The sequence below is a fragment of the Ovis aries genome, chromosome 3 (genome assembly GCF_016772045.2).
Source record: "Ovis aries strain OAR_USU_Benz2616 breed Rambouillet chromosome 3, ARS-UI_Ramb_v3.0, whole genome shotgun sequence".
Lineage (NCBI taxonomy): Eukaryota > Metazoa > Chordata > Mammalia > Artiodactyla > Bovidae > Ovis > Ovis aries.
In genome coordinates, this window is record NC_056056.1 from 32,240,243 (window position 1) to 32,263,358 (window position 23,116).

At 37.1% G+C, this 23,116-nt stretch overlaps 1 protein-coding gene and 1 non-coding gene across 14 annotated transcripts in view; one reads left to right on the top strand and one right to left on the bottom strand.

Moving 5' to 3' along the window:
- The window catches only part of NCOA1 (nuclear receptor coactivator 1), a 220,385-nt gene that overhangs the window by 176,499 nt on the left and 20,770 nt on the right, over nucleotides 1-23,116 (top strand). For all 13 annotated transcript variants that reach the window (XM_060411940.1, XM_027966558.3, XM_060411945.1 and 10 more), the window contains 5 exons: nucleotides 3,882-3,999; nucleotides 5,262-5,430; nucleotides 6,427-6,741; nucleotides 12,871-12,972; nucleotides 15,206-15,608. In XM_060411940.1, the coding sequence (XP_060267923.1) occupies nucleotides 3,882-3,999; nucleotides 5,262-5,430; nucleotides 6,427-6,741; nucleotides 12,871-12,972; nucleotides 15,206-15,608 (1,107 nt within the window). The remainder of the gene's footprint in view (nucleotides 1-3,881; nucleotides 4,000-5,261; nucleotides 5,431-6,426; nucleotides 6,742-12,870; nucleotides 12,973-15,205; nucleotides 15,609-23,116) is intronic.
- Nucleotides 7,080-7,151, bottom strand: TRNAC-ACA (transfer RNA cysteine (anticodon ACA)). The gene has a single exon. It is a non-coding gene; the product is annotated as a tRNA-Cys (tRNA).

The window sequence follows — 23,116 nt, forward strand, 5'->3', positions numbered from 1 at the left end:
ATTTTTAGTTCCCTGTTTTTGAGGTTGTGTTTAATGTGTTGTGACTATTGGTAGGCATGTTTTGCTACTGCAGGACTATAATTAATAATCTTACATAGTACAGATAGTTGACCACATCTAAGAGTATATCTGAACTGTAAATTCTAAACGGAATTGCTGGGTCAAAGCATAGATGGATTTTGCCAAATGGCCTTTCTTATGCCAGTTTACACCGTGATAATGTTCTTCTTTCTACACATCCTTTCTAATAGTTTGAATTATGCACTTTTTCATCTTTGCCAATCTGATGAGTTTTTAAAGTATCTCAATGTAGTTTTAATATGTATTTCTTCTATTGTGAAATTAGGTTGAACACTTTTCAGTGCTTTTTTGTGACCTGTTATCTACTGGGTTATTCAGTTTTTATCTTACTGATTTATAGTTCTTTTTGTGTAGTAGAGAAATTAGTCGAATAAAACACTAGCTGCTGTGCATAGTTAACAGCCAAATGTAACACAAAACTGAACCAGAATCTCTTTATCAACAGCTGAAGAAAATTAACTGTGAACATCAGAATCACTAGATGCTGAATCAACTCTTAGTGGAGTAAAATGTGCAAAAGTCACTCTCTTGATTTAACAATGCTTTCTACTTTATGTGCAGAAGGAGTTTTTAAATTTTTTAATAATATAAGGGTTTGTTTGTTTGTTTAGCTGAAATCACTATGGCTAATGAGGATATAAGATTTTATTTTAACCGTATTTAAAATGGAGAAAATATGGTGCTGAATCCTTTGCACAGATTATTAAAAAAAAAAATTAACAACTTGATCAGGAGTCCCTAATAGCTTGTTTTCTACCCCCACATCAGCTGCTTCTCTCCAGCTGCTAAATTACTTCAGTCGTGTCCGACTCTGTGCGACCCCATAGACGGCAGCCCACTAGGCTCCCCCGTCCTTGGGATTCTCCAAGCAAGAACACTGGAGTGGGTTGCCATTTCCTTCTCCAGTGCATGGAGTGGGGTGCCATCGCCTTCTCCAGCAGAGACTAGTAAACACAGTAATGTGTCCCTTTAAAATTCACTATGCCTATCTTGTGTAACATATATATATATATACTTACTCATGTTTGTAACAGGAACACAAACATGACCAAAAGTAGTAGGTTTATTCCCTGGATAAAGAAAGATAAATTGTGCATTTTGTAAAACATTCCAGCAAATTGATTTTTTTTTTTTTAAGAAGTCAGTTTCTAAAAGAAGTCCTAAAATGTTAAAGTGACTTTTAGAATAAAAAACAGCTGCTTTTAAGTATATAGCCTATGCAAACAAAACTTTTAATTGAATCAATGATCGATTGGGTTTTTTCCCCTAATCACCAAATTTAGCACAATAATCTTACTTTATTTTGAGAATATTTTATCCAACTTGTTTTCGTAACCTTTTTTCCCATCAAGACTACTGTGAGATACTATGTCCTGTTACTGAGTCAAATAAACTATTCTATGATACTAAGTCTAGATGGTAGACAGCCATGTAAATTTTCTTTGACTCTTAAATATAATGATTTTGTTTATGTTAGATTTCTAAAATGAAATAAGACAGGAATTATTGTGTGGAGTAGAGCAAAGGGACAACTTCAGATAATCTTCTCTGACCAACTTTCTGATTGAAATAATGAGAAGAATTAAGTGATGACTTTCCTTTCACCTTTTATTGTTGTTGTTTGGTACTTTTTTGCTTTTTTTCCCCCAGAATCATACAGAATTTGATTTCTGAATCATTTGTCATGCTAGAGAAGACAAGTTTAATTGCAAGCTATAATTTTTTGTATTTAGAAGTGAATGTGCATTTATGTGCACTCCTATATTTCATTGATACTAAATATGAGTATATTTCAATATGTAGTCAAGTTAGATTAAGTGAGCCTAACATGTTTTATGCAGTTAATAATTATCAGTATGCAGCATTAAATAAGTTGGAGGGGCATCCTTAAATCTACTTATTTCCATTCATTAAAATGAGGAATTCTACCTAATTGTATATTTTCGTAAGCCACTAAGGCATTTTTAGTTTTTGTTAGTTTACTAGGGCTGCCATAATAAGAAAATACCACAGACCAGTGACTTAAACAACAGACATTTATTTTCTCACAAGTTGAAGGCTGGAAGTTCAGGTTGAGGAGGGTCAGTAGGTCTGCTGTCTTCTGATGCCTCTCTCACTAGCTTGTAGATAGCTTTCTTCTTGCTGTGTCCTCATGGTCGTCTCTCTGTGTCATCTGTGTCCTAATCACCTCTTCTTATAACACCAGTTACATTGAAGTGTTTGAAGAAGAGACACCCTGACAACTCTTAATCACTTCACTCAAAGCCTTGTTGCCAAATATAATGACATTCTGAAGTACTAGAGGTTAGGGCTTCAACATATAAATTTTATTCCTTTTCAAGATTACAAATAGCCATCAGAAACATTAAAAGAAAATAAAGTAATCCTTAGTCTCACAACCTAAAATCTACCAAGAATATATAGCTTACCAGATTTTTTCTATTAATATATAGAAATTTTATAATATTCTAAGAATGGACTCATCCTGAACATAATGTATTGGATTATACTTTTTTCCTTTTTCATTTATCAGCATGTTATAAATATCTATACCATAATCCATTAATCAATGAATTTCTGGAATTTAGGTTCTTTACAGTTTTTTCCCTAATATAAATAGTACAGAAGTAATCAAAGCTTTCAAAAAAATTGCACATACTACCGTTTTCCATTGTACTGTAGTGCTCTGCTTGGTTGTGCCCCACTCTGCAACCCCAGGGACTGTAGCTCACCAGGTTCTTCTGTCCATGGCATTCTCCAGGCAAGAATACTAGAGTGGGTTGCCATTTCTACTCCAGAAGATCTTCCCGCCCCAAAGATCAAAGCTGCATCTCCTGTGTCTCTTGTATTGGCAGGCGAATTCTTTACCACTACACCGTAAAGCATAATTCAACCTCTTTTTTTCATTTGTCATCATTATAGACAACAATTATCATACCATTATTGTGCAACTATATTCTCAGTTAACCAGTGTAGAGTTTTGTCCATTTACTAAATGGCCCCAGTTTGCAGTGCACTTTAGCTTCTGATTCTGCCTTTTATAGAGCATATTTTATCTTACTTGCATCTCTCAAACATTTAATGACAGTAGCACTGTCCCTACTTATAGCATATTGTATGCTGGGAGGGATTGGGGGCAGGAGGAGAAGGGGACAACAGAGGATGAGATGGCTCGATGGCATCACCAACTCGATGCACATGAGTTTGGGTGAACTCCGGGAGTTGGTGATGGACAGGGAGGCCTGGCGTGCTGCGATTCATGGGGTCGCAAAGAGTCGGACATGACTGAGCAACTGAACTGAATAGGGTATAGACTGAAAGAGCAGTTAACTGAAATTGTTATGATCATCTTTAAAATCAGTAATTTCTGAAGAAGTTCTAAGTGATTCTCTTATGGTAATGTATAAAAACCTTTAACGTCACATTTTCTTTGCATTTATTTTGTTTACTTATTTATTTGGTTGTGCTGAGTCTTAGTTGTGGCATGTAGGGTCTAGTTCCCCAACCAGGAATCGAACCTGGGCTCCGCACATTGGAAGCATGGAGTCTTAGCCACTGGACAACCAAGGAAGTCCAGATTCTGTTTGATTCAAAGAACTTTTCTCTCCTTTTCATTTACCTGTTATTATGTCACATTCTAGATAGAGTAAGTTTCTGAATAAGTGACCTTTGTATCATTGAGGTAGTATTTTATAGGGGAAATCTCACTCTACTATTTAATATATTACTTCTGAAAAATATTATCATCTTATCTTCTGTTTTAATACATCCTGACTTCTTACCTTTCTTTCTTTAACCAGGATTACCTGAACTGGAATTAGAAGCAATTGATAACCAGTTTGGACAACCAGGAACTGGTGATCAGATTCCATGGGCAAATAATACAGTGACAGCTGTAAACCAGAATAAGCCAGAAGAGTGAGTAGTACATTTTGTATATTATCAAGTAACAGATACTATCTTCTACAGCAAAGAACTGCTTTTCCCAAACTAGATTCCAGTTTGTATTGGTGTTTTATAGATATTAATGGAAGGTGAAGGTTTAATGAAAAGGATGGGGGAGGACACCAAATCAAACAGATTTATTTACTGCATGACTGAAAGACTAGTGTATATTTTAATTACCAAGAGATTGATATAGTATGCAGCTTTATTTTTCATCTCTTACTTTGCTTTGATTGATTACCATAAAATTTCTGGGACTGGTAGATGAATTGGCCTCAGCACAACTCTCTTGCTCTTGAGTTCTTAGTTGTATAATTATTTTGTCCAGCTTTTCTCTTTGTTTGGAGCAAGAATACATAAGAAGGGAAGATACTTTCTACATCTGCTTAGTATCCCCACTTGAGTAGAATTTGATTTCTTAATCCGCACAGGTAGCTCTATTCCAGCACATATAGTGTATCTCATAAATAGCAACCAAAGGATAACTAGGTAGCATTGAGTGTGAAGCCTTAATTATGACCTTTAGCCTTGTTTACCTTCCCCAAAGAAGAATCCTTATCATTATAGAAGTAGTATTAGTACTAGTGTAATTTTCTATATATCTTTAAGTTTTATGCATCAATTGATATCAGTTGGATTAGACTATGTATTTCCTATGTGTAATCAACAATTTGTTGGTTAACACTGAGTGTTGGTTACACTGAGCATTTTTCTAGTTTGATTTCTTTTGTCATGTTATCAGCATGATTTGATCATCCTTGAAAGTTAAGTAATATATATAATAGGTACTATTTTCATATGGTTCAATTATCAATAATTAATTGCACCTATAGAATATAAATAGAATAAATAGTATAAATTTTTAATTAGACTAAATGATTTTTTTTTTTAGTTTTTGGTTGATTTTTATTTTTTACTTCTATTAAAAATTATTTTCTCTTAACTATGTTTGGTTAATTTTTCAGGCTATTTCTGTAAGCTAACATGAAGAATGTAGAAACAAAGTTCAGTGATTGACAAAATAATTAAAAATATATTCAAGCTGCATACCAAATGTTCATAAATTTCTGCACATTAAGTATAGAAAATTTCATTGCATAAGAATTGGTTTTTAAAAAATCTCGGCAATTTCCTAGAACTAGATCTGTATATATGTATATGTATATTTGTATTCTTAAGGTTGAATACTTATTTGGTATATCAGTCTTTATTTTTCTTATCTTTTGATTCTTCAGCCAGTGTATTAGTTCACAATTAGATGAACTTCTCTGTCCACCAACAACAGTCGAAGGAAGAAATGATGAGAAGGCCCTTCTTGAACAGCTGGTATCCTTCCTCAGTGGAAAAGATGAAACTGAACTAGCTGAACTAGACAGAGCTTTGGGAATTGACAAGCTTGTTCAGGTATTTACTACATTTGGCATTTTTTAGATGATAGAGATAGATTTTCTGTAAAGCTAGAAAATTATTTTTAAGTAAGACCTTTCCATATGACTCTCACTGTGTGGTAGCTATTTTATAATTTACCTTTGTGAAAGTTATCAAAATACATAATAATTAAATAATGGGCTTTTAAAACAAAAAGCCTGTCATAATAATTGCAGAGTTATAGCCTTTTACTATGGAACATAATCTTAGAAGCTCTCCCTAGTATAGAATCCAGATTTTATATTATTACTTCTTATTTTAGGACTTAATTTATCCTTCATTCATGCTAGACTTCAGCTTATATGTTCCATGACATTCCAACTTCCAGGTTAGTATTTTTGAGACTCTGGAGTTAAAAAATCAATTTAGTGCATCATGACCAGCATTTTTCTTAATGGTTAGAATAATGTAGAATAAAGACTATCAGAATGCAGAAAAAGGGAAAGCTATGTTTTATGAAACTCTGTTTTCAGTTATATACACAAACAGTAGGTCATAATTTAAATTATATTTCTTTCAATAAGTAATAGTCAAAAAGTTTGAAAGCCATAGTTCTATGGCATTCTGTTAGGTCAGCTATGAATTTCTTTTCAAACAAGATAAAAGCATGAATTCTATATTTGACATAGAAAAATTAATCCCTCCTTTAGGAATCTACTTCTCATGGTAATCTATTCAATTTAACATTTGTTGATTCTTAGGCTTTGCAGTGAGGTTCTTTTCAAACCATTTAGCTTTATTTCATTGGTTTGGGGCCTTCATTTTAACCATATTTTCATCTCTCTTTACTGAGATTTTAAACATAAATCTATTACTCCATTTCAGAAGCAACTTTCATAAGTGATTCCTTTAAGTATTAATAGCAAACTTCTGGAGAGCTTCATATGATCTCAGATCCAAAATTGTATAGAGAAGCATGTCATTCATTGGCAGAAATGTATTTGTAAAATGTTCTGGCTTATTTTCCAACAGGGAGGTGGATTAGATGTATTATCGGAGAGATTTCCACCACAGCAAGCAACACCACCGTTGATGATGGAAGAAAGACCCAACCTTTATTCCCAGCCTTATTCTTCTCCTTCGCCTACTGCCAATCTCTCTAGCCCTTTCCAAGGCATGGTCAGGCAAAAACCTTCACTGGGGACTATGCCTGTTCAAGTAACGCCTCCTCGAGGTGCTTTTTCACCTGGCCTGGCCATGCAGCCCAGGCAGACGCTAAACAGACCTCCAGCTGCACCCAACCAACTGAGACTTCAACTTCAGCAACGGTTGCAAGGACAACAGCAGGTGAGTACCCTTGTTCTACAGGTGATCCTTTTTAAAGGGATGTGCTAGTAGCTCTATGTAACAAGACAGCCCAAATGCTATTGGATGGACCAAAAGGTTGGTGTGAGTTTTCCATAGGATGTTGTGGAAAAATTCAAATGAACTTTTTGGCCAGCCCAATGCACTAAAGGTGTTAGGTCCACTCCCAGACCCTTTATGACACAAAAGTGAAGTGAAGTCGCTCAGTCGTGTCCAACTCTTTGCGACCCCATGGACTGTAGCCTACCAGGCTCCTCAATCCATGGGATTTTCCAGGCAAGAGTACTGGAGTGGGTTGCCATTCCCTTCTCTAGGGGATCTTCCCAACCCAGGGATCGAACCTGGGTCTCCTGCATTGTAGGCAGACGCTTTACCGTCTGAGCTACCAGGGAGGCCCTTATGACACAAAAAGTCATCCTTAGTCAGTTCTGATAAGAATAAGGGAGACTCATTCAGTTAAAGACTGCTGGCTCATAACAAAGTCCTTTAACACCAAGAGTTTCAAAGCAATTTACTTCCATTTTTTGAGATAAAAAATATTTAGGATGAGCATCTTGTATAATTGTTAAGTTAATAATTTTGAAGCACAGCTTAATTTCTAAAGTAGAGCATCAAGAGATATTGCTGATAAATATTTTCTCTCATGACAAATAATGTGCAGGTGTAATGACATAAATATTTAGGACTGTATAAGCAGCAGTTATAAGGGTGATCATTAAGAACTAGAAACCCAAATAGCTAAAACTATCCTCTGGGAAATGGGACCGGAAATGTAGGTTGTTGCTTCTGTTGTTATTACTCTTTTATATTTCTTTAGCCATATGTCTGTTTTGCTTTGGATTTTTAAGAAAGTATTTAAAGAAGTTCTCTGGAGCCTTACTAATAGAGGAAGGAAGAGGAAGAAGGAGCTGACTTTATTAGAGCAGCAGCATGATAGAGTTAGCTCTGGTTTCAAGTGCTAGTTCTAACCTTACGCTAGGTGGGTCAGTAGTAAGATTATTTACCATATTAAAGCCTATGATTTCTCATCTTTAAAAAGAGTCAAATAAATAATTCCTTTACCTCTTAGGTGGTATGTGGATTAAATGAGATAACATTAATAGATGTTGTTGTTTATTCGCTAAGTCACGTCCCACTCTTTTTCGACCCCCTGGATCATAGCCCACCAGGCTCCTCTGTCCATGGGATTTTCCAGGCAAGAATACTGGAGTGGGTTGCCATTTCCTTCTCCAGAGTATCTTCCCAACCCAGGTCAAACTCATGTCCCCTGCATTGTAGGCAGCAGACGGATTCTTTATCCCTGAGCCACCAGGGAAGCCATTAATGGATGTAGAGCTTGGATATAAAGCTCTTAACAGAGTGCTTGCTATTATTATGAAATTATATTCAATAAATACAACAAATAATATAGAATGTGCTTCCATACCACTTAAAAAGAGGAAGATGGTGAAAGGGAGAAAGAAAGAGATGGCATAAGGTGAAAAACTTTTAATGATAGACTAAAAAGGAATAATTTTTAAATGTTAGTGTGAAATAAAGACACAAAGGGAAATTAAGGGAAGAGAAGGGGAAAAAGAGATACAAAGCGAGGGTATAGTATTAATATATTCTGAATATTACTTAAGATAAACTGTTTCTTGTTATACCTTTTCATTCAGCACTAGACAACATAAGAATAAGAAATACTTACTAGCTCCCCTGTATTTAATTTTTCACAGAACATGTTTATGGTGACTACCAGGTCCTGAGAGGAATGCAAAGAATAAAGAGATAGATGCAGTTTTCAGAGCTTATCATCAGCCTGGGGTATTCAAAACTTACTCAGCCCTCTGTATCTTCAGGTTCCACATCTGCAGATTAAAAAATCTGTGGTTCAGAAAGAGGTTTTTTTTTTTTTTTTTTTTTTTTCAATTCTAGATGAGAAACAAAACTTTGTGTCCATAAAAACTGCTTGATAAAAGAATAAGCTTCCTTAAGGAAATCTTTGTCATGGCAATAATTTACATGGTGACTGAATCAGGATTCTCAGCCTCATCAGTATTAGCGTTTTGAAACTGGGTAATTCTTGTTAAGGGGATGCTTCTGGTGCAGTGGGGGATGTTTAGCAGCATCCCTTGCCTCTACCCACCAGATACTAAGAGCCGCCCCTCCCCAAGTTGTGATAGCCAAAAATGTCTTCATGTATTGCCAACTCTCCTTTATGGGGCAGAATACCCCTGGTTGAGAACTTCTTGACAAGATAATCATCTTTTAGGTTTACTGTAGGAGGACTTCTTGCTAAGGCATTGGGAAAAAAAATCCATTCAGACAAAGTGACAGCAAGCCTGAATTGTGTGTGTGTGTACACACATGTGTGCATTTTATACACATAGGCTGGGTTTGTGCTTTTCCACTGGCCACAAGCCCCGCATACATCTCCTTTGTAATACAACAAGCCTGCCAACGAAACCTTTACAGGCTTGCTTTTGAATTTGTGTTACCAGCTCTAACGATTATCAACCTCTCTCCTCCCTACTTCCTAACTAACAAAAATTAGAATTTCAGGGGAGATTATGGACATGCTGATCCTTTTAGGAGAACTTCCTTGGAAGAAGTTGCTGGAAAATGGGTAAAATTTTAGTAATCAGAAAGAAGAGACAGGTCAGAGTGAAACTGTTGTACACAGTGTTAGGTTGTACACACAGATAGTCAAGGGAAGGGGAAAATAAGAGTTTTTCTGAGGGTAGGAATAGATCATTTTTATTCAACAGAAAGTGCTTGTAGATTGCTGCTTTTAGAGCAATTCCTTCTACTTCTAAAAATTACCTATTTATTTTATAAGGTTTTGACTTATTTTTCTAAGGTTGTTTTTCATTTTTATTACTTCTCATTTTTCCTCTGTCCCCAACCATTTCATTTTCACGTTATCTCACAACGCAAAGAATATATAAAGCTGTCAGTTTGGAATCCCAACTCCCACACTCGTGGAAATGTTACTTTTCTTCACCTGTTTTCATTCCCTGCGTCTTCGGTTTTTAGACTTGCAGTTCCTTCTGCCTTGAGTTTACTCTACTACCCTCTTTGCCACCTGGCGTTCTCATCTTTCAAGGTACCATTGAGCTCACTCATGCTCTTGGTCCCTGCCTCCAAGTCCTAGGCTAAGTTAGTTGCTGCCCCATGCTGCTGTACATCTCTCTATATATTCAGCCTATAACTTCTGCATTGCAGTGTTTTGTATTGACCTCAACAGGGAATTCCCAGAAAATAGAAATTTACTCACTTTCGTAGGCTTCAAACTTTATTTAGTGTCTTGCATATACCAAGTTTTTTGATAAATCTTTGTAAAACTAATGGTTAATTTAAACTTATGTCTAAGAGCTGACATAAGTTTGAGTTTAAGAAGTATGTAGATTTTCAGACTTTTAAGAGCCTGTTTGACTTTTAGAGACATAATATTGGTTATCTTTATTTTTGACGTGATTCTGAATGTTTTATCCTATTCCACAGTACCTGAAAGTTATAATTGTAATATTTATATTATATTGGGCTTCTCCCTCCAAGTCATTTTGTTTTCTAATCTCAGTTCAGTTCAGTTTAGTCGCTCAGTCATGTCCAACTCTTTGCGACCCCATGAATTATTGGAGTCAAAAAATGAATGAAACCAGAGTTAAGAATTGAGCTTGTTAGAGATGAGAGATTTAATCACTATTTACAGCTCTTTGGAGTCTCTTATAAAACTTTCAGAGACTTTCTAGTTTGTAAATATTAAATATTAAATATTAAATATTAAAATTTATTAAATATGTTAAATATGAAGATATTAAAGTATATTGATAGGTTGACTATAAGAAATTTATAAATTATAAAGTACTATATCAACACAAAACAAGGTTGATATTATTGTTATTATTATATCTCCCTTACCAGTTTATTCATATCAAGTTATTGGACAAGTAATCCTTGAAGCAGTAGATTGTTTATCAGGAAATACCCTTTCTAAGGATGCCTGTTTCGTTACCTGCTAAAGTTAAGGCATACCTCTGATATGGAATCCTGAGCCTGATATAGACAGTATCTTTCAAACTAGTGTACCATAGAAGATTGTTCTAGGAAATAATAATAAATGGCTATATGTCAGAAAAAAAGTTCATAATAAATGAATTGCATAGTTTATCCCCTCCTTGGAGCTCCACAATGTGCTTTAGCCAATTGAAGGCTCATAGAATTACTACACTAAAGAAATCTGTTTCACCTTGTGTAACCCATTATTTCCAATGCTTAATACAGCACAGCATGCTATTTTCCTGGCACATCTATTAATATCCTGCAGAACAATGTTCTTTAGAACACCAATTTGGGAAATGCTGGTCTAAAGTATAATTACTTCTTCTAGTTAAATAAATAGTCCATTTTCTCAGACCATTTGTTTCTTACATAATTCTCTCCAGCTAATGAAATCACATTGGATTTTTCCCAAATACGTGCCCATCAGACAGGTACCCTCCAAGTCAGAAGTACCTCAACTTTTCCATTCATCTTCCAGACCTTTAGAGAGTGTTCCCTATGTATATGTACTTTTTTACTCACAACCCTTTAAGACCAAGGCTGATGTTTCTTTTTTCTTCATTATTGCACATGTTTAAAATAACTAAATATTAATGAGTTTTTAAAAGCATGATATAAAATAGATAACCAACAAAGACCTACTGTATAGCGCATGCAACTTGTTATGTGGCAGCCTGGATGTGAGGAGAGTTTGGGGGATATATAGGTATGGCTGAATCCCTTTACTATTCACATAAAACTGTCACAGCATTGTTAATTGACTATCAGTTACCTTCAGTCACTCAGTCATGTCTGACTTTGCAACACTGTGGACTGCAGCACACCAGGCCTTCTTGTCCGTCACCAACTCCTTGAGCCTACTCAAACTCATGTCCATCGCGTCCATGATGCCATCCAACCATCTCATCCTCTGTTGTCCCCTTCTCCTCCCACCTTCAAACTTTCCCAGCATCAGGGTCTTTTCCAATGAGTCGGTTCTTCACATCAGGTGGCCCAAAGTACTGGAGTGTCAGCTTCAGCATCAGTCCTTCCAGTGAATATTCAGGACTGATTTCCCTGATTTTCCTAGTTGGATCTCCTTGCAGTCCAAGGGACTCTCAAGAGTCTTCTCCAACACCACAGTTCAAAAGCATCAATTCTTCAGTGCTCAGCTTTCTTTATAAGTCCAGCTCTCATATCCATACTTGACTACTGGAAAAAACCATAGCTTTGACTAGATGGACCTTTGTTGGTAAAGTAATGTCTCTACTTTTTAATATGCTGTCTAGGTTGGTCATACCTTTTCTTCCAAGGAGCAAGCGTCTTTTAATTTCATGACTGCAGTCACCATCTGCAGTAATTTTGAAGCCCCCCCCAAAACTGACTATACCCCAACACAAGATAAAGAGTTTTTAAAATTACAAAAAGATAGCATGGTAAACATATTTGTGTGTATATATATGTATGTATAAACACTGCAGAACACTAAATATGGCAGAGCATAAAATATTACATAAAATGTAATATATGCATATAGGCATATGTGCATGTACATACATGTGTGTACTTGTATATATATTTATGTTGTGTGTGTATTCTACTTTTAAATGCTCTGCCATATTTAGAGTTCTGTAGGAGAAGGCAATGGCACCCCACTCCAGTACTCTTGCCTGAAAAATCCCATGGACGGAGGAGCCTGGTGGGCTGCAGTCCATGGGGTTGCTAAGAGTCGGACACAACTGAGCGACTTCACTTTCACTTTTCACTTTCATGCATTGGAGAAGGAAATGGCAACCCACTCCAGTGTTCTTGCCTGGAGAATCCCAGGGACGGCGGAGCCTGGTGGGCTGCCATCTATGGGATCGCACAGAGTTGGACATGACCAAAGCGATTTAGCAGCAGCAGCAGCAGCAGACAGAAAGTATTTGATAAATGTTAGGAATTGCCACCTTTTGGCAAATGTGGGAAATAATCTTACTAAACTTGCGATACTAAAACCTCTTAATAATAAAAAGTTTATGTTACTCTAAAGGGCCATGCTATATGTTTGTATGTAGAAGTTTATCTCGTTGTTCTATTTTTCTCTAGTTGATACACCAAAATCGGCAAGCTATCTTGAACCAATTTGCAGCAAATGCTCCTGTTGGCATCAATATGAGATCAGGCATGCAGCAGCAAATTACACCTCAGGTAATGTGAGAAAACCAGGCATTGTTAGTACTTCTCTAACCCAAGTTGTGTTTCTTAGAGTGTTGACTTAGGTGTTTTTGAAATGGTCTGTGAACTTATCTCTTAATGATGTTTGTACTGTAGCTTTCTTTTAGAATGAATTTATAATCAGCTTTTGATACCCCCTACTGATATTTGATCTAAAGCTGAGGATTCTTTGTTTCGTTTTATTGTTATTGTTGTCATTGCTATTAGATATCAGATGACTAAGTAGAAAACTCTTATTGCTGTCCTGAATAGTATCAGTAATAAGAAGCCAAGGATATGAAACTGTGTGCACAGTACCTGAAACCTGATCAAAACCCAGTCACATTGCTTAGTTATCTTAACTGCCTTGTGTTCTCTGTTGAGTCTGAGCGTCAGCATTTTCCATTTTTGTTTTAACAATCCTGTGGGTGAGCTCATAGCCATTGAAACGAAACATAAAAAGAACCAGGTAGCCTTCTAAGTGTGATATAGTCTTTCCTCCTTATTTCTGCACATACTTTAATATTTTTGCTTCAACCACTTTTTTTTTTTTTTTTTTGCCGCACCATGTGGCTTGTGGGATCTTAGTTCTCCAGGGATTGAACTTGGGCCCACAGTAGTGAAAACACTTAGTCCCAGCCACTGGACCGCCAGGGAATTCCCTCAACCACTTTTTTTTTTTAAATTTCCCAACCAAGAACTCAAAAATTAGGGAGATGAGGTATTTTAGAAAGGATTCAGACAAACTTTTCTCCATAAAATGGACCTACTTGGATTGAGGGCAAATACTAACCAAAAGGATAAATATTAATAGAAGCTCCTGTTAAGCAGCAGATATTGGCGTCTCCATGGATCCAGACTTGGGTTTCTTTGCCTTAAAAGTCTCAGTGGTTAGTTAATGCAAGGGAAAATCGGTTATAAGGAAACAAAACCCCACTGTTGGAATTCACATAAAGACAACTTATGTTAAGAAGTCATATGTCAGTTTCTTCCATATTGGGCTACTTCTGGTTGGCAAGTTTCATTTTTATGAAGCTGTATGCTTTAATCAGCTCCTTGACCTGAATGGACATTTTCTGAGGAAAGATTTGTTGACATGCCATGTTGCTTCGCAAGGTAGCCCAAACTGCTACTGCTACCGCTACTGCTCAGTTGCCTCCGTCGTATCCAACTCTGTGTGACCCCAGAGATGGCAACCCACCAGGCTCCCCCATCCCTGGGATTCTCCAGGCAAGAACACTGGAGTGGGTTGCCATTTCCTTCTCCAATGCATGAAAGTGAAAAGTGAAAGGGAAGTCGCTCAGTCGTGTCCGACTCCTAGCGACCCCATGGACTGCAGCCTACCAGGCTCCTCCATCCATGGGATTTTCCAGGCAAGAGTACTGGAGTGGGGTGCTGTTGCCTTCTCTGAAGGTAGCCCAAAAGGAGACTTCAAACTAATTGTACCACTTCTTTCATCATTCATAATATTATAGCTATTAAAACATTTACTCTAATGTCTGGAGTAGTCTCATACTGCAACAATGCTATAAAATACCAGGGTTCATTTATTTCTGCGTATTATTTTGTTTCTAATTAAAGATTTTCTTTTTAAGTGACTATTTGTTTGGCCTTGGATCCTAGATTTCTGATTCTTCCTTTTCTAATGGTATTTGTAAGGTTTTCCTAATTGTAAAGATAATGTACATTCATTATAGATAATTTGGAAAATACATAAAAGTATAATGAAAATTGAAATCATCTATAATCACATATTATTCATTTAAGTTAAGTGGAATAAATGATCTCCATGAGAAAAGAGAAAACTAATATCCTCCATACTAGAAACGTGGTAAATTTTGTGGAAATGAAAAGAAGTCCCCTAGTAACCTAATGCCAGATAAGATAGAAATCAGCAAGCACATTTTCTCTCTCTTCTCTATGGTCTTCATGTTTCTCTTAACTGTTTTCATGACCTATATTATAGTACTAATCAATATATGTTTTCTTTGACTTTTCTCAGTCCTGTTTGACTTTAATATGTAAAATGTACTTAATTCATTTTCTCTCCTGGGAATGTTATTTAAGAGGTTTTTTTCCTTTTTCTGTTTTAGTTTGCCTTGTACACTGATAATTGCTGCATATTCTGTTGCTCCAAGCTAGTAGGCTTTATCCTGTAAGCTTTCCAAGGTAAGGGGTAATCATAATAATATTAATAAGCGAAGATTTTTTTTTCTCTCTTTTTTAGCCACCCTTGAATGCCCAGATGTTGGCACAGCGCCAGCGGGAGTTATATAGTCAACAGCACCGACAGAGGCAGCTAATACAGCAGCAAAGAGCCATGCTCATGAGGCAACAAAGCTTTGGGAACAACCTCCCTCCCTCATCTGGACTGCCAGTTCAAATGGGGAACCCCCGTCTTCCTCAGGGTGCTCCACAGCAATTCCCCTACCCACCAAACTATGGTACAAATCCGGGAACCCCACCTGCCTCTACCAGCCCTTTTTCACAACTGGCAGCAAATCCCGAGGCGCCCTTGGCCAACCGCAGCAGCATGGTGAACAGAGGCATGACAGGAAACATGGGTGGGCAGTTTGGCACTGGAATCACTCCTCAGATGCAGCAGAACGTCTTCCAGTACCCAGGATCAGGTATGAGGATTTGCACCTTTATGTTGCTTTTGTATGTACAGTTGGCCCTCGGTAGCCATGGATTTCATATCTGTGGATTCAACCAACCCCAGTGGAAAATATCCACCCCCACCAAAAAAAAATTCCAGAAAGCTCCTCAAAGCAAAACTTGAATTCCCTACACCCTGGGAACTATTTATATTATTTTTACATAGCATTTACATGTATTAGGTACCAAAAGTGACCTAGAGATGATTTATGGAGGGATGCGCATGGGTTCTATTTCCCCATTTTATCTAAGGTACTTGGGCATCGTGGATTTTTGTATCTATGAGGGTCCTGAAACCAATCCCCCAGGGATATGAAAGGAGGACTGTACCACATCAGGCTCAGGTCTCTCTCTTCATGTGTGTTTTCAGTTCACTGACATTGAGGCAGTTTGCTGAAGAGGAAAGATGCTGAGGGAGTTCCCTGGTGGCCTAGAGGTTAGGACTGGGGCTTTCACTGGCGTGGCCTGGATGAACTGAGATCCCACAAGGCACTGACACAGGGGTCAGGAGATCCAAGCTCTAGGCTTAGCTCTTGCTACCAAATGGTTGAGTGGTTTGAGGCTTCTCTCTTCCATAGCTAAGGACCTGTCTGACATTAAAGTTTTTAACATTTTGTCTGCAAAGCACATTTTTACTGTCTTACTTTCTCTTATGGATCCCTGTAATGAAAGTCCATGTCAGATGGTGGGTATAAATACATAGGCTCAAAATTTGCATACAGATTTTTTATTATCTTGGAATTTGTTTTTGATAGTTTACATAGATAGGGATTGTTAGTCTTCACAGATTATCTCAGACCTCTCATTGGTGTCTCCACTCTTAGCTTCTTAGGTTGTAAGCTATTCCTCTGAAATATCAGGCAACTTTTTGGCTTCCAAAAGCTTTGTTCTTTTTTAAATTTTTTATTTGCACTATCTCTCTCCTGTTTCATCTGTCCTGTTGTTGTTGTTCGGTCGCTCAGTTGTGTCTGACTCTTTGCGACCCATGGACTGCAGCACGCCAGGCCTCCCTGTCCTTCATCTCCCAGAGACTACTCAAACTCATGTCCTTTGAGTTGGAGATGCCATCTAACCATCTCGTCCTCTGTCATCCCCTTCTCCTGCCTTCAGTCTTTCCCAGCATCAGGGTCTTTTCAAATGAGTCAGCTCTTCACATCAGTGGCCAAAGTATTGGAGTTTAAGCTTCAGAATCAGTCCTTCCAATGAATATTCAGGATTGATTTCCTTTAGGATTGACTGGTTTGCTCTCCTTGCAGTTCAAGGGACTCTCAAGAGTCTTTTCCAACACCACAATTCAAAAGCACTCCTTTGTCCTAGGTTATGATATCTTTTTTGATTTTTCTATCACTTGGAGATTCTAATTAGTAGTGGCAATAAAACACATTGACTAATCTACCAGGTTTAAATAAACTTTGATGCTAAATTAATGGCAGGTTTCTGTAAAAAAAAAAAAGTTGAAATCCGTTTATTTTATAAATGAAAGAAAAATTTTCATTCTGCTTCAAAATGAATTTCAATGAGAAGTCTGCTATTTGACTTTGAATAAAATGTTGAAGCTATATAGAGATTTTTTCACATGGCAGTATGCTTATCAACTTTGACAGCCAAATCAATTTAGACTTTTTATTCTGGTGGCAACAAGTGCTGAAATTCTTTTGACTGTTAAATTAAGTATCTGGGGAGACATGTGTCAAAGAGCATCAGAATTCTCTAAGACATTTTAATCAAAATTAAGCCATATCAGTTTCTTTGTCCTCAAGACAATGAAGTCATCTTTGGCTGGTTTATATCACTTACACTATATGTGTGGGCAAGAAAAGGATTATAAATCGGTATCTTAATTATAAGATTGTCTGTCTGAACAGGAATGGCTTTCAGAAGAGTTGTATTTTCCTGTCTTTTTTTTTTTTCTTTTCTTGTATCTTTGATTTCTCTATGCAAAGAATCTGACGCGGTTCCTTCACCTTATTCTAGCCTACAAAAGTACTTCCTCCAGCATTAGAAGTCTTATGTAGTTAAGTCTTATGTAGTTTCCCCACTGCTCTTCCAAAATGACAGCTTAGCCAAAACAGCAAATAGATTCTTAGTAGCATTTTTGATATTGATTGTAGAGCTTTAAATCAAAAGATTTATTTCATTCATTGGGGAAAAAATAACTACAGATAAGCCAAACGTTAATAAATTCCCCAGTAAAACTCTTTTTAAAAAATAAGGTATTTACTGTACTTCTCAAAAAACTAAAAATAAAACTACCATGTGACCCAGCAGTTCCCCTCAGTTCAGTTCAGTTCAGTCACTCAGTCGTGTCTGACTCTTTGCGACCCCATGAATCTCAACACGCCAGGCCTCCCTGTCCATCACCGACTCCCGGAGTTCACTCAGACTCATGTCCATCGCATCAGTGATGCCATCCAGCCATCTCATCCTCTGTCGTCCCCTTCTCCTCCTGCCCCAATCCCTCCCAGCATCAGAGTCTTTTCCAATGAGTCAGCTCTTCGCATGAGGTGGCCAAAGTACTGGAGTTTCAGCTTTAGCATTATTCCTTCCAAAGAAATCCCAGGGCTGATGTCCTTTAGAATGGACTGGTTGGATCTCCTTGCAGTCCAAGGGACTCTCAAGAGTCTTCTCCAACACCACAGTTCAAAAGCATCAATTCTTCGGTGCTCAGCCTTCTTCGCAGTCCAACTCTTATCTGTTATCTGGAAAAAAAAACAACACTAATTTGAAAAGATACATGCACTCCAATGTTCACAGCAACTTTGTTTTCCATAGCCAAGATATTGAAGCAACCTAAATGTCCATCAACAAATGAGTGGATGAAGAGGGTGTGGTATATGTATACAGTGGAATACTACTTGGCCATAAGAAATACAATGAAATGTTGCCATTTGCAACATGGATGGACTTGGAGGCCATTTTGCTAAGTGAAATAAGTCAAACAGAGAAAGACAAATATTGTGTGATATATCAGTTACATGTAGAATCTAAAAAAATAAAACAAATTAGTGAATATAAAAAGAACAACAATGACAAAACCAGATACATATGTAGAAACCATTAGTGGTTACCAGTGGGGAGAGGGAAGGAGGAAGGGGCAAGTTAGGGGCAAGGCAAAAGCTACTATGTATAAAATAAGCTACAAAGATGCCTTGTACATCACAGGGAATTTAACCAATATTTTATCATGATTATAAATATATAACCTCTTAGAATTGTGAATCCTGTGTTGTTCACCTGAAACTTACATAGTATTATACAACTATACTTCAATTAAAAATTAACTAATTAAAAAAAACAGTTCTATAAATTTTCAGTTTTGATCTTTAATGCTTCATCTCTGGAAAGCCAAGAAAGGAGGACTTCTATCCTATTACTGTTTCTTTTTTAAAAAAATATTTATTTGGCTGTACTGGGTCTTAGTTACAGCATGTAGGATCTAGTTCCCTGACCAGGGATCAAACCCAGGCCCCCTGAAGTGGGCGCACAGTCTTAGCTGCTGGGCCACCTGGGAAGTCCCCTGCTCCTATTTCTTGACAAAGCCACCTGGAAAAGTGGTGATCCAAAACCCCTTTTCCTTTGAAGCTGACACGATTTCCCTCAGGGTTGTGGATCACATCTTGATCTCTTGCAAATTCTATGTAGAACACAGTGATCAAGATGAGTGGGTAGAACTTCCTTCTTCTCCAGGCAGTGTAACCACATGTGTTACTACCCATTGTAAGTGCTCTATCTGGTACCTGGATTTTTCTTGCAGTCCAACTTTTGATTGACAAAAAATGCTTTTCACAAAATAAGATTTAAAACAAAAATAAAGTTAGTATTTGTACTACAAACAAACCCCAGAAGCTAGGTACAGTGGAGAGAGTAACGGTTTCATCCAGTTGCATTTTGAAATGAAATGGCAGGGCTTTCAGGTCTTCCATGGAAAAAACAAAAGCACAGAGAAAAATTTTTTTTATTTTTCTGGAGAGCATAAAAACATTTAAAGGTGCGATATTTTAAATATTTTCTATTGCTCTAAATTATAAGCTTGCTGTAAGGTTCTTAACAAGCTGGTAGAAAGCTTCGAGATCAGGTTTTATGTTGGTACAAGTTCAAGTTCTAGAGAAATTTTAACCCTTTCAATCGAGCCTTCTCCGAAAACAGAAAAACAAAAACCACCACATGTTTTTCTAAATAAAGTTGTATTAGAACACAGCCATGCTCATTAGTTTACATATTGTCTGTAGCTGACTTCACACATTAGAGTTAAGTAGTTCGTACAGAAATGTTATGACCTGCAAAACTGAAAATCTTAACTATCTGAGCTCTTTGTGGAAAAAGTTTGCTGACCCCTGTGTTAATCAATGATAGTAAAACCAAAGGATGAATAAATTAATTTTGCTTTAGTCCTTTGTCTTGGCATTTTCAACTTGATGTTTATTATTGTTGTTTAGTTGCTAAGTCATGCCTGACTCTTTTGCGACCCCATGAACTGTAGCCTGCCAGGCTCCTCTGTCCATGGGATTTCCCAGGCAAGAATGGGTTGCTGTTTCCTTCTCCAGGGAATATTCCTGACCAAGGGACAAACTCATGTCTCCTGCATTGACAGGCAGGTTCTTTACAACTGAGCCACAAGGGAATCCCACAGCTTAATATAGGCCCAGAATAAATGAAGGAACGTAGGTAATAATAATGACAGAGCATGCTTTCTTTTATTTCTGAAAACAGAAAATTTTTCTAGACTATTGTGCCATAAGGATGAGTGCATAAGAACAGGATTAGAAATTTAAAATTTATTATCTACTGTGGTAATTTCCAAAGAAAATATGAGGGAAATTTAAAAAGAAACTTTTGTACCTATTTCATGGATTCTTTGAAGCCAATCCAGAGCTCCCTTTTCTGTGAACTATAGTAAACGTGCTGCTTGCGCTCACTCCTGAGTGACCTCATCTACTCCTGTGGCTTCAGTGAGTTCTTTATGCCAATGACTCTATCTATCTCTAAACCAGATCACTCAGCTCATGTGTAATGCTGCCTGCTGGACAGACATTCTTGAATTTTCCACCAGGACCCAAACTTGGCCAGAGCTAGATTCATCAGCTCCATTTCCCCTTCCCTCCATGTCTCCATGTTCCACCTTCACAAACCTCTCAAGTTTCAAGAAAGAATACATACCTTGCTCTCTCTTCTAGACTTTTGTGTATCGTCTGTCTAAAATGTCCTTCCCTCACCTGGCTCACTCCTGTTCCTCCCTCCCCTCAGAGGTATCTCCTCTAGGAAACCCTCCCTGACTCTCCCAATCATAAGCATTCACCACCCTGTCTTATAGCCACTTGTTTATCAGCTGCCTTTCTTTTTAAACAGCTTACATTTCCTTGAGTGAGCTAAGTGTGACCTTTGAAATCTTGGTTTCTCAGGTGCTTAGCACAGTGGTCTGGTGGGGAAAGCAGATGCTCAATGAGTCTTTCAAGGGAAAAATAAATCCTAATTCTGGTTGCCGCTGCCAGATGGCTGTGATGCTGTTTACGCTCCAGCAGGGAGACTTAGCATAATCAAAGATAGAATTGTAGAATTTTTAAACTAGAAGGAACAAGATGTCTGGTCCAAGAAATCCAAGGTCCAGTGTAGTGACAGAACTGGGACCAGAACTCTACCCCTCCAAGTTTATTATTCACTGGACTGGTTCTTTCTACTAAAACTAGGTCATCTGATAAAGAAAACATGGGCAGTTAGAATGTGAAATGAGGCCAGAAAAAAAAAAAAGTAAAAAAGCTTGCTAATGTACTTACAATCTTATTGTTTATCTTTGATCCCACAGAATAATATTCACAATATGTTAAGCATCTCTTCTCTCACATATATATTTTTCCTGAAAGAAATTCTTTTAAGGATCATAACTAGAATAGTTAAAATTTAAAATGTAGAATTAATCAGACAGTTGATATAAAACTGAAGATGATGGGTGTGGAAAACCCACCCTCTAGAGTCATAAATGAGAATAATAATCTCTGTATATATTCTAAGTCAAGAATTATTTACCAGACATTAAATTATATATAGAGGAAGCAACAAGGAAAAAATATGTAGCTTTAGTTATATAAATTTTACCAAGAAGACAAGTAGCTAAACATTTAGTGAAAGAAAAAATTCAGAAAGTCCAAAGTTGACTAAACTTTCACAGAAAATTTAAAATACTTTTTAAAAATTGTAGCCTATAAAAAGCAACAGTGAATAAAGTAACTACATCTCTGGCCAGATTAACCAAAGAGAGAAGTCTTTGTATTAATAATGACAGAACACAAAATATTATACAGGAACCTGTAATTATGTTTACAAGGAGACATTTAAGGGCATAGAAACATGCTTATGGTATAATGATAAGGGAAAGAAGCAGTCTACAAAGTTATGCAAGACTTCATAGAGGAAGATTTGAATGAATTATACTAAATTATGGGTAATCACATTACGATATTCTTTTTTTTCTGCACCTTTATAACTTTCTCTACCTCAGTAGTATTTAACTGTGAAATATTTGGTCAGAAAAAAAAAAGCACAAAGTGCTAATGTAACAGAAAACATCCGAAGAAGCTCGTTTTTTCTTTTTTAAATTGTTGTCAGCTTCCACTTTTGGTTGTGGAGTCATAGGGACGAGATTTACTCTTCCCTCTGAAACAAACCAAAAATTGAACAATAGTTGTAGAAATTGTCCGGGCTCTGCTGTAGGAAGGGGAGAGCCAGCAGAAGCCAGTGGTTTCCCATAGTTGAGGTAGTGGCACTTAGAGTCTGGGAAAGCCAAGGCAGCTAGAGTAAACAGTACCACAGAGAAGAGAACCACAAAGAGAGAGAACCACGGGGATGTACAGAAGGTCCTGCTCAGGTCTTAAGTTGAGAACTGATCAGTGTTTGTGTGTGCCTGTACACAAATCAAGGCCAGGGAAAACCACCCAAAAAGAACTGAAGGAGCATCTTCAGAGTTCACACAGGGCCAGTTCCTCTTTCCACCAACCAGAATAGAAAACCTCAAAATTCATGAGTGTCAAGTAAAATACTCAGAAATGTTTGTACCTCAGTAGCAGGGCAAAATAAGCACCAGACTAAACTTTGCTCTTGTCGCTCTAGGCCCAGTACCCAGAAGAATTAAAACTGTTACCATGTAGCCTACCCATGACCCAGACAAAGGTCAAAAATAAGTTTAAAAGATTTTTAAAAATCTAGCACCTAACAGGGTAAAATTCACAAACCCTGGAAGCTGATTTTTTTTTTTTAATTATCAGACGTGCAAAGATACAGGAAAATAAAACCAATAAGAAGAAGAAAAATGAGTCATTCAAACCAACCCAGAAATTACACAGGTGACAGAATTAAAAGTTATAAATTATGCATTCTGTATGTTAATGAATCTAGAGGAAGTCTTAAATGTGTTAACTAAAGGTATGAAACATATAAATAAAACCAAAATCAAACTTCTGGAGATAAAAACTACAGTGTGTGAGATGAA